Below are 24,778 nucleotides of genomic sequence, written 5' to 3' on the forward strand. Positions count from 1 at the left end.
GTCTTGACTTCCTCCTTGGATTTTTCTGACACCACCACAACTGAGGTGGTTGGATGTTGGATGCAGTTCCTCATTATAGACTCAGGAGCGTAGAAGTCTAAATTTCCCACTCAGCATTTACAGGGTGGGTGGGGTTAGGGTCACAGTTTTTTTGAGTGGTTATTGTCTAAAAGTTTTCTATTTCACTAGGCTGCCCTTTTCCTGGTCCATTGGCTTTTGTTGGGGATTTTTTGTATGCACCTACCTGCATTTCCTAGTTGTTGGTTTCTTCAGCTCTAAATCTGGTATATATGAGGCAAAAAGGAGCAAAAAGGATACTCAGGAGACTCACCATAGTGCTGTTCCTAGAATCCTGAGGTTCCTAGGCAGTCTGCCTTCTTTCCATTTTTCTGAGCCTTTTTATCTTTGTTTATGCAACGTCCAGGGTTTTTCATGGTACTCAGATGAATAAGGAAAATTATGTCAACTCCACCTTCCCGTTCAGGTATTTCATTTAATTTTTTTCAGTCTTTTGTTCCTTTTTATTGACAAGTAGTATCCCATTGTACAGATAAATCACAGTTTGGTTTATCCATTTTCTGTTGATAGGAATTTGGGTTGTTGACAGTTTGGGGCTATTAAAAATAAAACTGTCATGAATATTTGGATCCAGATCTTTTTGTTAACATATACTTTTATATCTCTTGGAAATACCTAAGAGTAGAATTCCTGAGTTATATAATGTGTTTTAACTTTTTAAGAAACTGCCAAACTGTTTTTTGAAAGTAATTTACCATTTTTCATTCCTACCAATAATGTATGGTAGGAATTTCAGTTGCTCCACATCTTTGTCTACACTTGGTATTGTTAGTATTTTTATTTTTAATCATTCTTATGAGTATGTGGTAATTTTAATTTGTATTTTCCTGTTGACTAATTTTATTGAGCATCTTTTCATGTGGCATTTATGTATCTTCATATATCTTCATTCTGAAGTGTCTGTTCAAATCTTTTTCTCACTTTGAAAATGGGTTGTTTGTATTCTTACTGAGTTTTAAGGGCTCTTTGTGTATTCTGGATACAAGTCTTTTGTGAGATATGTGTTTTACAAATATTTTCTTCTAGAGCGTAACTTGCCTTTTCATTTTATTAATGGTATCTTTTGAATATCAGAGATATTAATTCTGATGGAGTCTAATTTATCAGAAATTTTTATGGTTAGTGTTTTATGTGTCTTAAGAAATTTTTGCCACTTCAAAATTGTGAAGATTTTTTCCTAGGTTTTGTTCTAAAAGGTTTATAGTTTTAGCTTTTAAATTTAAGTCTATGATCTATTTCGAATTAGCTTTAGTGTACAGTGTGAGGCAAAGATTGAGGTTCATTTTTTTTCTATATGGATATTTCATTATTCCAACACCATTAAAGACTATTCTTTCCCCATTGAATTACCTGGCTCTTTGATCATATACATATGGGTTTATTTCTAGACTATTTTATTGATTTATATGTCTGCCCTGACCCATACTGTACTGCACTGATAATTGTTGCTTTATGGTAAGTCATGAAATCAAGTAGTCCTTCAGCTTTATTTTTTTTTAAGGAATAAATAGCTTTATTTAAAACCAAGAAGAACTATTCTACTCTACCACAGATTCTTCTCATTTTTTCAGAAATTTCTTCTTTTGCCTTCATAGTCATGGAGCTCTTCTGCCTCCGAAGTAGTCCTTCAACTTTGCTCTCCTTTAAAAAAAACTTTTTTACTATCCCAGGGCTTTACATTTTCACATACATTTTAGGATTAGCTAGTCAATTTCTACAAAAATGCCTGTTGATATTTTGATTGGGATTGCATTGAATCTATAGATCATTTTGGAGAGAACTGACATCTTAATGATCTTCAGTTTTCCAGTCTGTGAACATGGGATAGCTCTTTATTTATTTAGGTCTTCTTTAATATTTTCAGAAATGTTTTTCAGTGTTCAGGTCTTGCATATATTTTGTTAAGTTTATGCTAAAATAGTTCATGTTATTTTATGTGATAGTAAGTGGTATTTATTTTTAACTTTAAATTTCCAGATGTCCATGGCTAGTTTGTAGAAATAAAATTGATTTTGAAAGTGATCTTGTCTCCTGGGACCTTGCGAGATGTCCTTAATAGCTCCAGTAGCACATTTTTGTAGATTCTTTAGGATTTTCTATATCTGTGATCATATTGGCTATGAGTAAAATCTTATAGTATGAGTCACTCACCTTTGTGCTTTTACTTTTGTAATAAAAACAAAAAAATCTGTTCCTTCTCTTAGCTCATCTTTGAGGTCCTGGATTTCACTTTATTCCTATAAACTGCATCGCTTTATCAATTCCAAGGTATTTTAAAACTTAAAATAGGCATCTGAGAGTTAATGTGTCAAAAATTTCTCAGGTATGCCAATTAGGACATTGAATTATAAGTTTTTGTTTTCCTCTCTTTAACTTCCACCTGATCACTATCTCCATACATTAATTATCCTTTTTTAAAATTGAAGTATAGTTGATGTACAACATTATATAAGTTGCAGGTGTACAACATACTGATTCACAATTTTTAAAGGTTCTGTTTCATTTAAAGTTATAAAATAATGGGTATATTCCTTCCCATTCATGTATTATAAAATGTTTCCCACCTATTTACTATCCTATAGTAAAATTAATGCTTACTTGCCTCAACATTTCATGTAAAACAACCCATAAAAAATATAGATCGTGATGACATGAATAGCTTAGAACAGTGGTTCTCAAATTTAAAGTCCATTCAAGCATGTGGAGGGCTTGTTAACACCCCAGTCCCAGAGAGCAGTGAGAACTGGCAAGTTTCCAGGTAATGCTGCTGCTCTGGGAACCACACTTTGATAATCACTGCTATAGAGAAATGATGACAGGTCATTAATTTTAAATGATTAATGGAATATGCAGTTTCTTTGAGAAAAAACAAAAAAATTGCAATGAGTAAAATAAACTAGATATTAGATCTAAAATATTTAAAGGTTGATATTTATAAGATGACAGTGTCATATATTTTTATTTTTATTTATTTATTTACTTTTTTTTTTTTTTTTTTTTTTTTGCTGTACGCGGGCCTCTCACTGTTGTGGGCTCTCCCGTTGCGGAGCACAGGCTCCGGACGCACAGGCTCAGCGGCCATGGCTCACGGGCCCAGCCGCTCCACGGCATGTGGGATCTTCCCGGACCGGGGCACAAACCGGTGTCCCTTGCATCAGCAGGCGGACTCTCAACCACTGCGCCACCAGGGAAGCCCAGTGTCATATATTTTTAATGAAATTTGGGTGTTCCCATTTTCCAGCACTATTGTATGAGGCATTTGAGAGGCCAAAGTGGTACACATTTTATTTCAAAGAGAAGTATATAGCAAAAAATGAGAGGTATGATGATCATTTGCTCTGTGAGCATAAAATAATGCCTATTTTATTGGACCCTAAGCAAAGAGTATTTGAATGGGTATATTAAACTACACTCTGTGGTAAGTGTATGGCGTGCAAAATCTTTTCTAGGGCTCAGAATTGACGTCAGAAAAGCTCTGTTAGTGGATCTGAACTAATGACGCCCAACCTGGTGTTGCTGTGCACATGTCATCATAGTACACCTTCCTCTAAACTTAATCTTTTTTTTTTCCTTGAGTTAGTGAATATAAATGATACTGGAGTTAAGATTACTCCCATCAATAGTATGACCATTTGTCTAGATCAAAGTGAACTTAGAAATATTTTTCCCTGAAGGTCACTAACTGTAAGAAAGGAAAACTAAAACAGTGAAATGTCATTCTAAAGTTTCCTAGACATCATTCTTCTTAGGGAAGATGTTATAAGTGTTAATAAAGAAACTTGCCTGTGAATATTCACCAGATAATGGTTCTTATTTTGTAGCCAGATGCATCAGAGTTATAAAGTATTTCCTTTTCTCTTGTAGCTCTGTTGGCTTAGCAAAAGCAGCTCTAGAAGCAATTAATGGATTCAACCTCTTTGGCAACCAGGTAAAAAAACAGCAATACCAACAGACTTTGATTATTTTTTTGAATTGCATGTTTAATTAATTTAGCCCTTTGATTATTTTTTTGAATTGCATGTTTAATTAATTTAGCCATTTATTAACCAAGTCATTCGTTATGATCAGAGAATGTCTGTAATTTATGTAGCAGCCCATGGTTGAACAACCTTTCCTTTGAATATGATTTGCTGCTTAAATTTTAGGTTTCTAACTAAAAAAAGATTGCTTAATTTAAAAAACCCTCTTGATTAAGAATTCTCATTTTCTTTCTTCAGTAACTTTTCCCTCTAGTCTTTTTTTTTTTTTTTTTTTTTTTTAGATTCCATATATATGTGCTAACGTATGGTATTTGTTTTTCTCTTTCTGACTTACGTCACTCTGGTGTCACATGATACCTCATTGTAGCTTTGATTTACATTTCTCTAATGACTACTGATGCTGAGCATTCTTTCATGTGTTTGTTGGCAATTTGTATATCTTCTTTGGAGAAATGTCTATTTAGGTCTTCTGCCCATTTTTGGATTGAGCTGTTTGTATTTTTGATATTAAGCTGCATGAGCTGCTTGTAAATTTTGTAGATTAATCCTTTGTGAGTTGCTTCATTTGCAAATATTTTCTCCCATTCTGAGGGTTGTCTTTTCCTCTTGTTTATGGTTTCCTTTGCTATGGAAAAGCTTTTAAGTTTCATTAGGTTCCATTTGTTTATTTTTTTTTTAATGTGCGTTTCTCTAGGAGGTGGGTCAAAAAGGATCTTGCTGTGATTTATGTCAGAGTGTTCTGCCTATGTTTTCCTCTAAGTTTTATAGTGTCTGGCCTTACATTTAGGTCTTTAATCCATTTTGAGCTTATTTTTGTGTATGGTGTTAGGGAGTGTTCTAATTGCATTCTTTTACATGTACCTGTCCAGTTTTCCCAGCACCACTTATTGAAGAGGCTATCTTTTCTCCCTTGTATATTCTTGCCTCCTTTATCAAAGATAAGGTGACCATATGTGCATGGGTTTATCTCTGGGCTTTTTGTCCTGTTCCATTGATCTATACTTCCGTTTTTGTGCCAGTACCATGCTGTCTTGATTACTGTAGCTTTGTAGTATAGTGTGAAGTCAGGGAGCCTGATTCCTCCAGCTCGGTTTTTCTTTCCCAAGATTGCTCTGGCTATTTGGGGTCTGTTCTGTTTCCATACAAATTGTGAATTTTTTGGTTCTAGTTCTGTGAAAAATGCCAGTGGTAGTTTGATAGGGATTGCATTGAATCTGTAGATTGCTTTGGGTAGTAGAGTCATTTTCACAATGTTGATTCTTCCAATGCAAGAACATGGTATATCTCTCCATCTGCTTTTTATCATCTTTAATTTCTATAATCAGTGTCTTATAGTTTTCTGCATACAGGTCTTTTGTCTCTTTAGGTAGGTTTATTCCTAGGTATTTTATTCTTTTAGTTGCAGTGGTAAATGGGAGTGTTTCCTTAATTTCACTTTCAGATTTTTCATCATTAGTGTATAGGAATGCAAGAGATTTCTGTGCATTAATTTCATATCCTGCTACTTTACCAAACTCATTGATTAGCTCTAGTAGTTTTCTGGTAGCATCTTTAGGATTCTCTATGTATAGTATCATGTCATCTGCAAAGAGTGACAGCTTTACTTCTTCTTTTCCGATTTGGATTCCTTTTATTTCTTTTTCTTCTCTGATTGCTGTGGCTAAAACTTCCAAAACTATGTGGAATAATATTGGTGAGAGTGGGCAACCTTGTCTTGTTCCTGATCTTAGTGGAGATGGTTTCAGTTTTTCACCATTGAGAGCAATGTTGGCTATGGGTTTGTCATATATAGCTTTTATTATGTCGAGGTAAGTTCTCTCTATGCCTACTTTCTTTTAAAGAAGGGTTTTTCTCTTAAATGGGTGTTGAATTTTGTCAAAAGCTTTTTCTGCATCTATTGAGATGATCATATGGTTTCTATCCTTCAGTTTGTTAATATCGTGTATCACATTGATTGATTTGCATATATTGAAGAATCCTTGCATTCCATTCAAGTGGATAAAATCCACTTGATCATGGTGTGTAATCCTTTTAATGTGCTGTTGGATTCTGTTTGCTAGTATTTTGTTGAGGATTTTTGCATCTGTGTTCATCAGTGATATTGGCCTGTAGTTTTCTTTCTTTGTGACATCTTTGTCTGGTCTTGGTATCAGGGTGATGGTGGCCTCGTAGAATGAGTTTGGGAGTGTTCCTCCCTCTGCTATATTCTGGAAGAGTTTGGAAGGATTCCCTCTCGTCTTTTGTTCAGCTTTCACATTTTAAAATACTCCTGGCATTATATACTATATATTTTCCATGTCAGTTCCCTCTTTGGTTTCAATTTAATGTATATCGATGCATATGTCATGCAGAGGGGAACTTGCTTAACATGTGAAGCCAAAGAATTGGAAATTGTGATCCTAGCTTAACCCTCAACTGGTTGTAATCATATGTCTAAATCTCATTTTCTTTGGGATAAAAGGGAAACCCTTAGGGTTGCCTTAAATTTTTAAAAGATCTTTGACCAATTTGTGCCCCTAATCAGGTGACCATGGATTGAGTTGTCAATGGAAGGCATAATATGCAGCAATACAGGTTACCTCTCTGGATCAAGAAGTAGACTAATTTTCTTAGCAATTTTTGTAAAGATTCCAAAGATGAGAGGGCAAAGGAAGTGTTCAACTAATACTATAATTAACCTTAAGCTATTAAAATGCTAATTAAGTCAGTGAAGATACATTTTAGGAACTTATGCAGACATGTAAAATGTGACATGGATTTTGTTATGGCAATTATAATATTGATACTATGTACCTCAAATCTTGCATGTAAGAAAGTTTCTAGTGGGGGCATGGTGACACAACTGCGTCTCTTCCTCTCCCTACATACGTAAACTCTCTTCTCACTTCACCTTCCTCTGGAGGAAAGATTCTGGTTAAATCCAGGAGATGAAGGATGAAGAATGACCACAGACATGAAAGGATTGGGAAGAGGGGAGTAGCACCTCATTCTGGGTGCCCAAGAGGAGAGTCTAAATCACCCACTTCCCACAGTCTTTTTCTCTCAAGACCTCTGACTGGAGAAATTGAGGAATCGGAGCTCATGGGGGCTCAGGGGTATATGAGCTTGTTGAAAATCATGAGAATTAATATTATGCTTCTCCTGGAGATTCTTGGTGTCTCTGGCTCTGATCCCTTGGCTTGTATCAACATTTCTCTCTCTCTGAAGAGTCAACATACTCATGGAAATCCTACATGTATCCTTCAATACTTTTCATTTCCTTTTCCCCCCTGCCTCACTCTCAATACATTCATTTAAATATGTGTGTATGTATGAATATGTATGTGTATGAGTATATAAATATTTACAGAATATATGTATATATATATTAGATAAGGAAGGAAGAAAGGAGTGTGTGAGTAGGAGTGCAATCTGCCATAAAAGAATGCCATTGTATTCAGGGTCAGGAGGTAGAATCACTGTGTGCTCTGTACTGCTACCAGTGAATTTGTGACTTTGGCTAGGTATTTACCTAAGTCTCAGCTTCCTCATTTAAACAAATACAGATATTGACACTAGGACCTAACTCGGAAGGTAGTCATGCAAATAAAAATCTTAGCATAGTGCTTGGCAAAGATTAAACCCTCAATAAGTGATACCTCATGTTATTACTAGTGAAGTGCTGGTAATACTAAAGAAGGGTAATAAAGCCATTGGACTCCAAAACTTCTCAGGGGTATATGAAGGAGACTGAGAAGAGTCACAGACTAAGCTAGTAGTGTTACAACAGCAGTGTGGAAAGATGCAGGTCTTGCTCTTCTGCCTTCCATGGTAACCAAGTAGTGAGTTGAATGGCATTGCATGTCTAGGTCAGCTATTATAAAGTAGTGGTCAGCTCTTCTTTTTTTTTTTTTTGCGATCATGCCATCTCCTTTGATGTACCTGAGTCTTAGTGTATACTGTTTATATATCTAGCATGCATCCTCTCTACCTACATATATACCCACAAACATATATGGTACCTTTCTTAACTACTTATATTTCAGGGCTCTGCCTTCAGCCTACTTTTCCCAGGAAGCTTCTGTAGATTTGTTAGCCATAATTCTAAAAGTACTGAATTGCTTTACTATGCATTCTGATTCTGAGTTGTAAATATACTGCTGGTATTGTTCCCCAGCCATAAATTCTCAATCTTGGCTGCACGGTAGATTTGAGGAATTTAAAAAACAGTACTGATGCCTGGGCTCTACCCCTAGAGATTGTGACTTAATTGTCCAGAGGGAGGCTGTGGTGTTGAGATTTTTCTAAACTGCCTGGGAATTCTAATGTGCAGCCAAGGATGAGAACAACTGCTCTCAGCAGAGTTAACATTTGACCTTGTTTAGTTCATGTCTGTTTCCAGCAGAGCTGTGCACCAAATGTTTGCTGACTTGACTATTTCTTGATTATTTCAGGTAGAAATATAGACAAATAAGGTCTTATTCCTTTAGCCACACAGATGTCACATTTGGCAAGTAGGGCCTCTCCATCTTCCAATTTTTTTGATATCAGAGTATCCTAGTTTTACAAATTCCCTTTTATCTTTGTTTCTGATGTGGAGAATTACAGAAACCTGACTTTGAAAATGTTAAAATTCCCACCTCTACAGCAGTTAACTTAAAAATGCACTTGCTAAACGATAGCACATTTAAAAGTGCATGTGATGTTTTTAGTGTTTAATCATTTTATAATATCACTCCATGTACTTAAAAGATCTGTGGTCTAATTAAAAGTCAGTGGCCGGGGACTTCCTGGTGGCGCAGTGGTTAAGAATCTGCCTGCCAATGCAGGGGACACGGGTTCAAGCCCTGGTCTGGGAAGATCCCACATGCCGCGGAGCAACTAAGCCCAAACGCCACAACTACTGAGCCTGCGCTCTAGAGCTTGTGAGCCACAACTACTGAAGCCAGCACACTAGAGCCCATGCTCCACAACAAGAGAAGCCACCACAATGAGAAGCCCGTGCACTGCAACGAAAAGTAGCCCCCGCTCACCGCAACTAGAGAAAGCCTGAGCGCAGCAACAAAGAGCCAACACGGCCAAAAAAAAAAAAAAAAAAAAAAAAAAAAGAATAAAAAGTCAGTGGCCGGAAAAAGAACTGAGATAAAGAAAGGTTTTTTTTTTTTCAAGTGAAAACCTAAAGAAACATCCTCAAGACTTAAGGGATTTCAGGTCTAATGAGTATTCTCAATTATTTCTGAAGAGTATTGATACAGTGTTTTGGAAGACCTGATCATGTATCTTTAACTTAATTAATTTAGAGCTTCGAAAAAAAGTGCATCCCTGGTTGGTGGCAACTCAGAGAGTCATAGATCTTTAGGGCTGGCAGGGCCCTTCTCTCAAAATGAATAGAGTTGAGGTGGATTCCCATAGGTCACATAACAGAGAGGCAGAACCAGGAATTAAGCCAAAGGCACTTGGTAATGAATCTGGAATATAAGGTATTAGTACAGGAAATCTTGGATCTTAAATGCTTTCTACCTTTAGTGGTAAAAGCTGTGTATTATCTTTGAAAACTCTTAAGCCATTTTCTTCTTTTTTAAATTAAATTTAATTTAGTTTAATTTTTTATTGAGATGTCGTTGACATATAACATTATATTAGTTTCACTAATATAATGCCCACTCTTGCCACTTTTATTTAACATAGTATTAGCCAGTCTTAGCCAGGTAGGAAGTCTTAGCCAGATAAATTAGGTAAGAAAAAGAAACAAAAGGCATCCAAAATTAGAAAGGAAGAAGTAAAACTGTCATGATTTGCATATGTCATGAATATACATATTATATATAGAAAACCCTAAAGACTCCATCAGAAAACTGTTAAAGAACTAATAAGCAAATTCAGTAAAGTTGCAGGACACAAATCAATATACAAAAATCTGTTGCATTTCTGTACACTAATAATGACCTATCAAAGAGAAATTAAGAATACAATCCCATTTACAATTACATCAAAAAGAACAAGATACCTAGGAATAAATTTAATCAAAGAGGTGAAAGACCTGCACACTAAAAACTAAAAGAAACTGATGAGAGAAATTGAAGACACAAATAAATGGAAAAATGTTTCATGCTCATGAGTTGGAAGAATTAATGTTGTTGAAATGTCCATAATACCGAAAAAAATATACAGATTCATTGCTGCATTATTTATAATAGCCACAATATGGAAAAAACCTAAGTATCCATTAATGGAGGAATGGATAAAGAAATTGTGGTATATGCATACATACAATGGAATATTATTCAGTCATAAAAAGGAGTGAAATCTTACCATTTATGACAACAGGTGGACCTTAAGGGCATTATGCTAGGTGCTAAGTAGAATATGCTAAGTGAAATAAGACAGACAGAGAGAGACAAATACTGTACTATCTCTCTTATATGTGGAATCTTTAAAAAAAAATCAAAACCTCAGATACAGGGAACAGATTGGTGGTTGCCTGAGGCAGGATGTGGGAGGTAGGAGAAATGGGTGAATTGATCTGTTCTGTTTTAAAAAAGAAACATTGTATATAATTCTCTTCAGTGAATATCACAAGTTAAAAATTTGTCTTAGTTTGAGTGATCCATTCATATTAAGGCTAAAATTTATAGACACGTTTTTGTTATTTTTACTTAAAAGAAACAACATTGTGTTAGTTTTAGGTATACAACATAATGATTTGATATTTGTATATATTATGAAATGATCACCACAGTAAGTCTAGTTAACATCTATTACCACACATAGTTACAACTTTTTTTTCTTAAGACCTACTCTCTTAGCAACTTTTCAAACATATGCTATACATTACATCCCTGGGACTTACTGGAAGTTTGTACCTTTTGACCACGCCATTTTCTTCTTAATTATTGATCTTTCTGAAAGAGGTTTCCACTTGTTGAACTTTTGCCCTTTTTGTGCTTTGGTGTATAAGACAAAAGTTAATCTTTATTTTTATGGGAAATTGTTGGGTGGAATAAGCCTTTAGCTTTGGTTATTATGTGTTCCTGCACTTCCTTTCTTATTTTTTTAAATTGTTAGACTTGCCTTATTATTAAAGAAAAAGGACTCATGATTTAAATCTTCACTCCGAAACTATTTTCAGAACATATTTTTGTTTGGGAGAAAATATCTAAGAAGAAAATTTGATCAAGTGGCTTAATTTTTTTTTTTTTTTTTTTTTTTTTCTTTTTTTGCGGTATGCGGGCCTCTCACTGTTGTGGCCTCTCCCGTTGCGGAGCACAGGCTCCGGATGCGCAGGCCCAGCGGCCATGGCTCACGGGCCCAGCCGCTCCGCGGCATATGGGATCCTCCCAGACCGGGGCACGAACCCGTATCCCCTGCATCGGCAGGCGGACTCTTAACAACTGCGCCACCAGGGAGGCCCTAGTGGCTTAATTTTTTAAATAAATTTATAATAAAGGCTAATTTGGAGCATTTAGAAACATACTCATATAATCCTTAATATGCGAATCACTTATTTCATCATGGTTTCAAATATTTTCTCTGTGTGTGTGTGTGTGTATATATATATATATATATATATATCTGTGTGTGTGTGTGTGTGTGTGTATGGCAATACTCGACAATATATGTAGTGATTCATAAATATATATAGTGATATATAAATATTTGATAATACTTAAATCATAATTTATAGTTAGCACATGTCACAGACATCAGCAACAGTTTTGTGATTCCTGGGTCTGAGTCTCAGCTCTATTCTTCTAAAACCCTGAGAATTAACACTCAGGTTCATCTCTCTCTGTAGTTTGATACCCCTTTAACAATATGTGAGTAGGATTTCCTCTAGTGAGGGCTACTGGAAGCTGCTGTTGGGTCAGTAAGTAAAAGTTGGCTATTTACAGGCCACCACCACTACAGCCGTGGCGTAGAGGGGTAATTCCCACCAGCAAGTATCATTTCTGCAGAATACGTCTCTAGGCTTGCTCACAGAGCTATAGGACAGCCTAATGCTGGACTAGGTAAGAAAGTGTCCTGATCATGGTGCTGTTTTTTTGTTTCCAGAAGAACAGAAAAGGTCATGTATAGTACTGACACAATAGATACACTGATCAGTTTCATCTTGTTTTATTCTTTGATGCTAGATGAGGGTAGTAAGCCCATTAGCTCAGGTTCAGAGAAAAGTCTAAAGAGGAAAAGAAAGGCCTGGGCAATCCTTCAAATCATTTCACTTTGAATTGAGACTAAAGAGATCGTCTTACTGTCATGTTACCTACCAGAGTTCTTGGCCAATTTAATCAATAGGAATTGATCAGAGGCCAGACAAGAAATTCAGGCAAGGTTTTACTGGGGCCCCTGCTGCAGCAGTGGGGAGAGAGAACAAGTAACAGGTTCCCTTGCTCACTCGCTTGCTTGCTGGGTGGGGGGCGAACTGGTTCTTCATATGGGGTGAGGGTAGGGGTGCATCTGGGGATCAGGCTAGGAGGTGCCTTAGGTGGTTTGCCCACCCCTTAGGTGGTGGTGTGTGCAGGGGGCATGCGCAGTACCTTGCTTTTGCTTCCGGCTCTTCAGAAGTGGCTGTTGGGTTTTTGGTCTCTTTGTATCTTGTCCATAATTTGCCCAGCTGCCCATGCACACAGTTATTTTTAGTCCTTTATAGTTTCTTTGTATTTTATTGCTGGAGGAGACATTTGTCCAGGTGCAAGCACTGCAGCTAAGGGTCGCAGGTCCCAGGTGCCAGCCTGTCTGAGTCATAGATGTTACCCTTGGCCATAGATACCATCTCAAAAGTGTTTGTTATGGTCATGGAGGCCTGGGTAGATGGTTCAGTGCAGCTCTTTCCCTTCATTGGAACTCAAGTCAGTTTGAATCATCTTGTAATGTGTATACTAGAAAACAATTACAGAAACTCAGTTTGGGAGTAAAGTTTGAACTGTCAGTCTTATCTATGCTCTTTAGATGGAGTCAGGATATTATGGCAGAGTTATGATAATTTCAGGAAGTGAAAGATGAAAATAAAATATCCAAAGTTAATAAGATACTCTGGAGTGACATATACTTATAAAACATCTTTCCATATTCCTGCCTTTAATTGGAGAAATCAAGATACTGACAAATGAGCTGAGGCCAGAATCTAAAAGGTGATGACTAGAAAGATTTCTCATATTACGCAGTGTTCAAAGCGATGCAGACATGTCTAGCTTCCCTTGAAATTTGCAGGCCTAAAATTAACGTGTCTGATAATTTAAAGTAGGTGATGATTAATTCCATATGTAGGTCTCCTTGATGACGTTTTAAAAATTTTGCTTCTGAATAAGAATAGCTGCCCATGGCCTTGGGTGAATTTTATTCTTCTGTAAGTCCGGGCCATATACCTAAAGCATGGTATATTTTTTTAAGATGACAGTCAGACAATATAGTTTATTAACCTTTGATCTTAGTGTTAAAATATGATAGCATTATGAGATTAATTTTTCCTTTTGTGCCTATTTCTTAGAGGCTGACAGAGGAGGGGACCTCAACAAATGCTTTGGTGAATCTAGATAAATGATTTATTTGTGGGTAGAAAATAGAAGTTGGCTGTTTACATGAATCAAATAATGGCAAGAATTACCAAATTTGCCATTTCACTTCATTATTTATAAATTATCCTACTTAGATTGTTGTATCTTTTAAAAAATTAAATTCAAGGCAGACTGATTTGACATGTAATTAACTTTATTAATTTCCAGCCTAAGGGTAAATTATAAGTCCTGTTATTTTGTGTATTCATTGGCTCCCAACATCGCATATGCATTCATTTCTTTGCTCTCTCGTTCCAACCACTCTACTTGCTCCCCCTTCCCCCAAAATTCAGATCCTAGTTCTGGTCCTCACCTTCTCCATGAAGTACTGCAAGGTCCCTATTTTGTTTTCCTCCTGTTAACTTTAGAGGCTTATTATTCTTTCATCTAAACCACTCACCTGGTACATAGTCCTGTATTGCCACGTGCAGTCTTTTTGTTTTGTTTAATATTTATCTGATTTAGGACTGTATATCACCTGGGTCAGCTCCTTGAGAGGAGAGGTCTTGTTCTGTCTTGTTTTACTCAAAGCAGAGGGCACATTACCCTGACATTGGCAGCTACTGCGTGAAGGTTTGTTGGGCTCAATTTTGTGAGTACAGATGAGAAGTAGGGACTTTCAAATAATAGAAAGACTGTTTAGAATTGATGTGGTTGAGAGACAGCCTCACTCATTCCTTGTTCACTTATTGTCAGAGTTAAAAGAAATTTAAGAAATAATATTATGAATGAGAAGTTCTATTTTACGAGCTAATATTCATGTATGAACATGGGTTAACAGGAAAAATATACAGAGTGAGTATGATGTTTGGATCTAGGGCCTAGTACTACTAGATTTTGAGTTTCAATCAATGTACTTTATCTTCAGGGCAAATGCATCTTTGAAGTTGGTGAGAATTGGTATGAGATTTAGAAGGTAATGAAGCAACATGAAATTTGTGATAGTGTTCTTCCTTTCGCCGTGTGTTTTTCTGAGTATTCTCTTGTAATGAAAGCAGTCGTATTCCAATTTCATTCTCTGTGTTTTCAAAATATCTACCTCCCCAATAAAAGAACAAAGCCATGTTTATTTAAAAAGTATGCTATTGAAAATGAAAAGTACTAATGGCTAAATAGTATTGATAAATTTTTTTTTTTTTTTTTTTTCTGCGGTACGCGGGCCTCTCACTGCTGTGGCCTCTCCCGTTGCGGAGCACAGGCTCCGGACGCGCAGGCCCAGCGGCCATGGCTCACGTGCCCAGCCGCTCCGCGGCATATGGGATCCTCCCAGACCCGGGCACGAACCCGTATCCCCTGCATCGGCAGGCGGACTCTCAACCACTGCGCCACCAGGGAGGCCCCTGATAAAGTTTTTTAACTTGGTTAGCAGACCAATTATTTTTTGTTAACACTTTTTTTTTATTCAAGTTTTTGGTTCTTACTTGAAAGATAATTTTTAGTGTGGGAAATTGCATAATATAGTGTTCAAGGTGTGGTCTTCTGTGTCGGACTTGATTTTGAACCCTTGCCTCTGTTATACTAAGATTTAGCATTCTTTTCTGTAAAATGGGTATAATAATATCTACATAAGGGGATTAAATGAGATAATCCATGTGAAGCATAAAACAGTGCCTGACACATAATGAATATTAGCAAGTATTTATGTACATTACTATTATTTGAGATTCTCCTGTCTTCATATTTTAATCAAGTAGTTTTTATATCTGTAATTCTAGATATCTAAATTCATTTAATTTCATCGTTCTTTATTAGGACTGTACAATTCAGATTTTGTGAATCCAAATTAGTTCTTATTTACTTGTCAGAAGTATTAGCTAAATGATTTTTTACTTTTATTAAAATATCCTTTATTAGTTATCTTGTAATCTATACATTTTGATTTTGAAGAAAACTAAGGAGAAATTGGAAAAATTGAAAAATAACATTTATTTTTTATGATTATAAAATTAATATGTTTATTGCAAGAAATTTGAGAAATACTGAAAATATTTTAAAAATTGAAATTTTCTGTAATGCCACTCTCAAATGCAACCAATGTTAATATTTTTGTGAAATTTTTTTTGCTTGTCTTTTTTTAAGTTTTATTATTTTTGTAAATTGAGGTAACTGATTTATAATGTGAAATTTATTTCAGTCAAATTGCCCAATACTCTACAATACTCTTTTATGTTAATCTAGGAAATTTTTCTTTCTCTCTCATTCCAGGGCTGTTCTTGGTCAGTTATATTTGTGGATCTCGATGCCCACAATCGCAACCGGCAAACTTTGTGCTCACTGTTACCCAGAGAATCAAGATCTCATGTGAGATATTTTTATAATAAATTAATATGAACTGTTGTTTATGATTGTTACATAGTTTTGTTTCTTTTTCCAAGAAAGTACTCTAAAGTGTTAAAAGTTGGCAGAAGAGATAAGAAGAGAGAATGTTGCTGTTTACTCCTCTGGCCTGGGGAGGTCAATGTTTAGGAAGTGAGCAGAGCTGTGGAGAAAGCTGCTTTGTCCTTTGAGTTTTCATAGAGCAGTAGAGAACTAGATATATTTTTTTCTCTTTGGGGGAGTAGCAACATTATGCCAAAATTAATTTTTTTGGTCACGGGATATTATATACCAGTAAGTCCCCTACACATGAACCTTCAAGTTGCGAACTTTCAAAGATGTGAATGTGCATTCCCAGGTCCAATCACATAATTTAGTTCACGTGTCTGGCATACATTGTCACGTGCATGCATCCTCTACAAGTGGTTGTGCTTTTGTGTACTTTACTGTACAGTACTGTATAGAGTACAGTAGTACAGTATCTTTATTTCAAGCCCAGGATGTCTGGAAGCAAGCTTAAAAGCAGCAATGATGTAGTTGGTACTGCTAAAAAACGCCAGGCGATAATGATGGAAACAAAAGTGAAAATAACTGAGAGGGTGGAGTGACAAGAGGAAGAAGAAGTAACTGAAGAACCGAAGAGATTCATGACACAGGAAATGGCAAGGGGATTTTCTTTGTTTGAGGAGGCACTGTTAGTTTTTGAGGCACAGGACCCAAATGTAGAATGGTTCACAAAGGTTGCAGCAGCCTTTCAGAATGCAGTCCCTTGCTACCATGTCATCTGTGACAAGAAAAAAAGAGCTACTACCCAGATATCACTGGACCATTTTTTCAAGAGGGTAGATAGAATTTAATCCAGCAAAGAACCAGAACCTGTGAGTGCAATTGCAGCTTGCCCTCTGTCTCCTATTGCTGAGGATCCATTAGCTCGACCATCTCCCACCTCCTCTCCCTCCTCTAGTCAGTAACTCTTCTTGCTTGTTCACTTGATGCCAGCCCCTGTATGCCAGCTGTTGTACTGTACTATTTTACTTTTCAAGGTACTATACTGTAAGATTACTATACTGTAAGATTAAAAATGTTTTCTTTATTTTTCGTGTTCATTTGTTTTTTATGTATTATTTGTGTGAAAAGTATTATCAACCTATTACAGTACAGTACTATATAGCGGATTGTGTTAGTTAGGTACCTAGGCTAACTTTGTTGGACTTACAGACAAATTGGACTTAACAAACGTGCTCACAGAACAGAATTCGTTCATATGTAGGGGACTTACTGTATTAGAAATGTAGAAGAATATTTTTCATAATTTAAATTTCTTTTGAATAAAACTGCTTTCCTTATTTCTTTTCTCTCATTTGATTCACCTTTTTCTTTTGTCTGATAATCTCTTAAATGACTATGTAATACCTGATTGCAGATTTTTCTAGGGGTTATTTGTGGCTCTATTCTTAGAAAACACCCCAAATGGAACAATTTAATTATTTTAAAATAACTATTTTATAGAAGTAATACAAGATTATGATAAAAGACAAACAGAATCCACAAATAAGCAAATAATAAAAATATATCCACTCATTATTCCACCATTCAGTTATAATCTTAGGTTGACATCATTTGGGTTTGTATGTTTCCATGTATTTTTATGTACACATATAACATTTTTATTTTACAAAACTGGAGGAATATTGTTCATAATGCTTGATAACCTGTTTCTTTGAATGGACATGTTTCCATATTAGTAAACATTTCTATAATATAAATTTTAATGGCTGCTGATTTACTCAGCTAATTGTTGGACCTTTAGGTTGTTTTCTGGTTTTCACTATTATAAACAAATTGTTATGACAGATTCGTTGTAATGACTAATTAGTGGTGTTAAATTTTTACACAATGACTGAAATAATGTACTAAAGTTTGAGTCCAGTGTTGAACCTTGAAAATACTCCTTATCATTGAATGAAGTTTTATCTCCTCTGTAAGGTTCACTAAACCATGCCATATAAACATCTGTCTGTCCCTTGGAGCACAGCAGTGTCACTGTCAGTTAAATAACCTTAGTGGCTTTTCATCTCTGTGATTCTCTTTGGGCTGTGTTGATCATATGATTACAGACACTTACTTTCCCTTCTTTTTCTTATTGCCCCCAGAACACAGATGCTGCCCTGCTCCCCTGCATCAGTTATCCTGCATTTGCCTTGGATGATGAAGTTCTGTTTAGCCAGACACTTGATAAAGTGGTTAGAAAATTAAAAGGAAAATATGGATTTAAGCGTTTCTTGAGAGATGGGTATAGAACATCATTGGAAGATCCTAAAAGACGCTACTACAGACCAGCTGAAATTAAGGTATCAAAAAGTATCCCATGTCAGATAGCATAATAGAATGTTCAAAAGTACTGATTCAGGAGGCAGACTTCTTGGGTTTGAATTCTGGCTCTGCCACTTATTAGCTGTCAGACCTTGGGCAAGTTAATTAAGCTCTCTGTGTTTAATATTCTTCATTGATAAAATAATGTTAGTACCTACTATTAGTGAGGTTTTTTTGAGAATTAAATCAGTTAATATATATAAAAGTGCTTAGAACGGTGCTTGGCACATAGTAAGCACTCGGTAAGTGTTAGCTGTTGAGGCCTATTTGCTCACATTGGGCCATGTTGAGTCATTGGGTGAGTAATTTTTCTATTGCACTTTCAGTATTTTGCCTGCCTACTATATACTATTTGTCTAATATAATAGAAAATATCTATTTGTGATTGAATTTTCAATCTTTAAGCAAATGCTCTTTTTTCTGTTTCACTTAGACACTTCCCTCTGAAATATACTCCTCTAAATATTTGGTTTTAAAGATTTTATATTTCAAATATACATACATATCCTATATCTAGGTTTATTCTAGCTGTTTCTAAGCTGCCCAGAAAACTGTAACACCCCCCAAAAAAGTAAGCATCCATCCACATTGCTGAAGACTTTGCTTCAATGGGATAGGTTGAAAATTATTTTAAAAAAACCCAAACCCCTCCCTATCTGCCTCCCATTGCCTCTCTCTTTGTTGTCACACTTCTGAAGGACATGGTGTGTTCTAGTTGTGGCTCCTTGTTTGCCTCCTACTTACTCCTTTACCTTATAATCTGGCTCCTGTCCCCAACACTTCCCAGTAGCTGTGTTGGCTTCAGTCAGTTTATGTCACTGCATCATTGTGGATACCATCCTAACTTTATTTCACTGAACCTGCCATTGGCATTTGAGTGTCTTAAGTAAGTCCTCTCTCGGGAGGTTCTCCTCCATTTTCTGTGACTTCATTCTCTTCCTAAGTCTCTGCTTAGTTCTCTCACTATCTTTCTTAGTCTCCTTTGCAGATTCCTCTTCTTCTGCCTCCCTTTATCCTTTGCTTGTCTCCTGGAATCCATCTTCAGTCCTATTCTCTTTTCATGCTATTCATGCAGTCATAGCTCTAGCAATCACTGTTAATCCCACGTCTCTATCCCTAACTCATACTTCCACCCCTGAGTGCCCTACCACGTATCCAGCTGCCTGTTGGACATCCTCACTAGAATGCGCTGCAGTCTGCCTATGATCACCTTCCACCCTTCTGCCCAAGCCCCAAACCTGAGATTCGTCCTAGGCTCTTCCCTCTCACTCAGCCTTCTTTGTCACTCACCAAGTCTGGCAAATTTAACTACCTTTAAATCTTAAAAACTGTCCCTTCGTCTCTATTAACTGCTTCGTTTAGGCGAGTGATCCACAGCCGGGAATGATTTTGCTCCCCAGGGGACATTTGACAATATTTGAAGAAATTTTTTGTTGTTACACCTCGGTGGGTGCTACTGGCATCTGGAAGGTAGAATCCAGGGATGCTACTAACTGTCCCACAGTGCACAGGACAACTCCCACAACAAAGAACTATTTGGCCCAAGATGTCAATAGTGCTGAAGTTGAGAAACATCGATTTAGGGTAACATCCTTTCTCTTTGGATTGTTCCCAGCAGCCTTCCAGTTGGTCTCCTTATTTCTTATCCTAAAACCCTCTTCAGTACTGCCAGCTGTTCATCTAGCAAGTAAATTTGATCCTCTTCAGTGGTACCCTGTCACTTTCAGATCAAAGTTTTTGTCTGTCAGCCTGACTTCTCAGGCCCTCCCGGATCTGGCTGTCCTGACCCACCTGTTAGACTTCACCTTTCACTGCTTCTTCCTTGCTTGTGCCAGGAATACTGAATTGCTGTGAGTTTCTTTAACGTACTTCGTTCATTAATGCATTTCTAGTTTGTACTGTTGTCTTCTCTGTATGGAGTTCCCTTAGCTTATCTCTCCAGAGAAATCCATCAAGCATTAGTTGAAGCATCTCCTTTCCTATAAACCCTTTCCTGACTCCCTGGGCAGGCTCAGATGCTTCATGCCCTTGGTTCTTGATATATATACAATGTATAGACATTTTGTAACATACTGCAATTGTTTATTTACATGCCTGTCTCCCCACTACAGCAGGTTTTCTATCTTTTTGTCTTCATAGCCCTCTGTCTAGCTGATGCCAGGCATTACTAAATACTTAGGAAATATTTATTGAATGAATGACTACTCTGTGATGGATTAAATGAATGAGCTTTTGAATAATAAGAATGCTGAGAAAATTTTTTTTAAAGAACAACGAAACTACTTATAAAATCAGTCCAGTTTTGTTATTACAATAAATAAATTTTTATGTATGTATATTCTAATGATATAAGTGTTCTAATTAATATAATTAATATACATGTTCTAAATTATTGTTGGTGAAATTTTTAATATTTTATTTTCTGTTTTAGCTATTTGATGGCATTGAATGTGAATTTCCTATATTTTTCATTTACATGATGATTGATGGTGAGTGAACTTTTCTCCTGAAATTTAAACTGTAGGATATAACTAGTTTAAAGAAGAAAAGAAATAAAATATGACTCTTTTCAGCTAGCAAAATAGACTGCACTTATTGATGTTAACTACTCTGTATTTTTATATGCTACTTTTCTGCTTTCTGAGTTAATGTTACATCATTTAAAGAATTTTAAAAATACTTTGAAGTATTTTTAAAAGGATACAAATATATTTTCATATTTACAAAGAAGAATTTTTATGAATACTGTAATTTGTGACATTGTGAATGTCTATAATATTTATACTTAAGCATAGAGAAATTTCAATTAAAGTTCAGTTTTCAATTCTAAATGCTAACATTTCTCAAATCAGTTTCCTGGAAAACTATCATATGCATTTATTTGCATAACCTTTTTTCATTTTATGTTTATTATTTATATAGAAAAATGAAAGAATAATTACAATTGGGTAAATTTTTTTTCTAAGGTAAAATTTCCATGTTGCTTTTTGAGCTCAAATGCTATTGGATTTTATATTTTACATTGTAGGTGTTTTTAGAGGCAATCCCAAGCAAGTAAAAGAATATCAGGATCTTCTGACTCCAGTACTTCATCACACAACAGAAGGTGTAGTTGGAATGCTTTTCCTTTCTTTTGTTTTTTTTTTTTACATCTTTATTGGAATGTAATTGCTTTACAACATTGTGTTAATTTCTGCTATATAACAAACTGAATCAGCTATACGTATACATATATCCCCATATCCCCTCCCTCTTGCATCTCCCTCCCACCCTCCCTATCCCACCCCTCTAGGTGGTCACAGAGCACAGAGCTGATCTCCCTGTGCTATGCAGCTGCTTCCCACTAGCTATCTATTTTACATTTGGTAGTGTATATATGTAAATGCAAGTCTCTCACTTCGTCCCATCTTACCATTCCCCCTCCCCATGTCCTCAAGTCCATTCTCTACATCTGCATCTTTATTCCTGTCCTGTGCCTAGGTTCATAAGAACCTTTTTTTTTTTACACTCCATATATATGTGTTAGCATACCGTATTTGTTTATCTTTTTCTCACTTACTTCACTCTGTATGACAGACTCTAGATCCTTCCACCTCACTACAAATAACTCAATTTCATTTCTTTTTGTGGCTGAGTAATATTCCATTGTATATACATGCCACATCTTCTTTATCCATTCATCTGTCGATGGACACTTAGGTTGCTTCCATGTCCTGGCTATTGTATACAATGCTTCAGTGAAAATTGTGGTACATGATTCTTTTTGAACTATAGTTTTCTCAGGGTATATGCCCAGTAATGGGATTGCTCATTCATAGGGCAGTTCTATTTTTAGTTTTTTTAAGGAACCTCCATACTGTTTTCCGTAGTGACTGTATCAATTTATACTCCCACCAACAGTGCAAGAAAATTCCTGTTTCTCCACACCCTCTCCAGCATTTATTATTTGTAGATTTTTTGATGATGGCCATTCTGACTGGTGTGAGGTAGTAACTAATTGTAGTTTTGATTTGCATTTCTCTAATGACTGCTGATGCTGAACATTCATGTGTTTGTTGGCAATCTGTATATCTTCTTTGGAGAAATGTCTATTTAGGTCTTCAGCCCATTTTTGATTTAGGTTGTTTGTTTTTTTGATAGTAAGCTGCATGAGCTACTTGTATATTTTGGAGATTAATCCTTTGTCAGTTGCTTAGTTTGCAAATATTTTCTCCCATTCTGAGGGTTCTCTTTTTGTCTTGTTTATGGTTTCCTTTGCTGTGCCAAAGATTTTAAGTTTCATTAGGTCCCATTTGTTTATTTTTGTTTATATTTCCATTTTCTAGGAGGTGGGTCAAAAAGGATCTTGCTGTGATTTATGTCAAAGAGTGTTCTGCCTACGTTTTCCTCTAAGAGTTTTCCTCTAAGTGTTTGGCCTTACATTTAGATCTTTGATCCATTTTGAGCTTATTTTTGTGTATGGTGTTAGGGAGTGTTCTAATTTCATTCTTTTAAATGTAGCTGTCCTGTTTCCCTAGCACCACTCATTGAAGAGGCTGTCTTTTCTCCATTGTATATTCTTGCCTCCTTTATCAAAGATAAGGTGACCATATGTGCGTGGGTTTATCTCTGGCTTTTCTTTTCTGTTCCATTGATCTATGTTTCTGTTTTTGTGCCAGTACCATACTGTCTTGATTACTGTAGCTTTGTAGTATAGTCTGAAGTCAAGGAGCCTGATTCCTCCAGCTCGGTTTTTCTTTCTCAGGATAGCTCTGGCTATTTGGGGTCTTTTGTGTTTCCATACAAATTGTGAAATTTTTTGTTCTAGTTCTGTGAAAAATGCCAGTGGTAGTTTGATAGGGATTGCATTGAATCTGTAGATTGCTTTGGGTAGTATAGTCATTTTCACAATGTTGATTCTTCCAATCCAAGAACCTGGTATATCTCTCCATCTATTTGTATCATCTTTAATTTCTATAATCAGTGTCTTCTAGTTTTCTGCATACAGGTGTTTTGTCTCCTTAGGTAGGTTTATTCCTAGGTATTTTATTCTTTTAGTTGCAGTGGTAAATGGGAATGTTTCCTTAATTTCTCTTTCAGATTATTCATCACTAGTGTATAGGAATGCAAGAGATTTCTGTGCATTAATTTTGTATCCTGCTACTTTACCAAATTCATTGATTGGCTCTAGTAGCTTTCTGGTAGCATCTTTAGGATTCTCTCTGTATGGTATCGTGTCATCTGCAGACAGTGACAGCTTTACTTCTTTTCTGATTTGGATTCCTTTTTTTTCTTTTTCTTCTCTGGAAGTTGTGCTGTGGCTAAAACTTCCGAAACTATTTTGAATAATAGTGGTGAGAGTGGGCAACCTTGTCTTGTTCCTGATCTTAGAGGCAATGGTTTCAGTTTTTCACCACTGAGAACGATGCAGGCTGTATGTTTGTCGTATATGGCCTTTATTACGTTGAGGTAGGTTCCCTCTGTGCCCACTTTCTGGAGGGTTTTTCTTGTAAATGGGTGTTGAATTTTGTCAAAAGCTTTTTCTGCATCTATTGAGATGATCATATGGTTTTTCTCCTTCAGTTTGTTAATATGGTGTATCACATTGATTGATTTGCGTATATTGAAGAATCCTTGCATTCCTGGGATAAACCCCACTTGATCATGGTATATGATCTTTTAATGTGCTGTTGGATTCTGTTTGCTAGTATTTTGTTGAGGATTTTTGTGTCTATGTTCATCAGTGATATTGGCCTGTAGTTTTCTTTTTTTGTGACAGCTTTGTCTCACTTTGGTATCAGGGTGATGGTGGCCTTGTAGAATGAGTTTCAGAGTGTCCTCCCTCTGCTATATTTTGGAAGAGTTTGAGAAGGAAAGGTGTTAGCTCTTTTCTAAATATTTGATAGAATTCGCCTGTGAAGCCATCTGGTCCTGGGCTTTTGTTTGTTGGAAGATTTTTTTTTTTTTTTTTTTTGTGGTATGTGGGCCTCTCGCTGTTGTGGCCTCTCCTGTTGTGGATCACAGGCTCCAGGCATGCCGGCTCAGCGGCCATGGCTCACAGGTCCAGCCTCGCCGCGGCATGTGGGATCCTACCGGACCGGGAAACGAACCCGTGTCCCCTGCATCGGGAGGCGGACTCTCAACCACTGCGCCACCAGGGAAGCCCTATTGCAAGATTTTTAATCACAGTCTCACTTTCAGTGCTTGTGATTGGTCTGTTTATATTTTCTATTTCTTCCTGGTTCAGTCTTGGAAGGTTGTGCTTTTCTAAGAATTTGTCCATTTCTTCCACGTTGTCCATTTTATTGGCATATAGTTGGGTGTAGTAATCTCTCATGATCCTTTGTCTTTCTGCAGTGTCAGTTGCTACTTCTCCTTTTTCATTTCTAATTCTGTTGATTTGAGTCTTCTCCCTTTTTTTCTTGATGAGTCTAGCTAATGGTTTATAAGTTTTGTTTATCGTCAAAAAGAACCAGCTTTTAGTTTTATTGATCTTTGCTATCGTTCCTTCATTTGTTTTGC

The 24,778-nt window shown here is 36.3% G+C and overlaps 1 protein-coding gene across 8 annotated transcripts in view; it reads left to right on the forward strand.

Moving 5' to 3' along the window:
* The window catches only part of PHKB (phosphorylase kinase regulatory subunit beta), a 204,830-nt gene that overhangs the window by 79,101 nt on the left and 100,951 nt on the right, over positions 1-24,778 (forward strand). For all 8 annotated transcript variants that reach the window (XM_060085615.1, XM_060085609.1, XM_060085613.1 and 5 more), the window contains 5 exons: positions 3,943-4,006; positions 15,794-15,889; positions 18,058-18,255; positions 20,709-20,766; positions 21,306-21,383. In XM_060085615.1, the coding sequence (XP_059941598.1) occupies positions 3,943-4,006; positions 15,794-15,889; positions 18,058-18,255; positions 20,709-20,766; positions 21,306-21,383 (494 nt within the window). The remainder of the gene's footprint in view (positions 1-3,942; positions 4,007-15,793; positions 15,890-18,057; positions 18,256-20,708; positions 20,767-21,305; positions 21,384-24,778) is intronic.

This window comes from Mesoplodon densirostris, chromosome 19 (assembly GCF_025265405.1).
Source record: "Mesoplodon densirostris isolate mMesDen1 chromosome 19, mMesDen1 primary haplotype, whole genome shotgun sequence".
Taxonomy (NCBI): domain Eukaryota; kingdom Metazoa; phylum Chordata; class Mammalia; order Artiodactyla; family Ziphiidae; genus Mesoplodon; species Mesoplodon densirostris.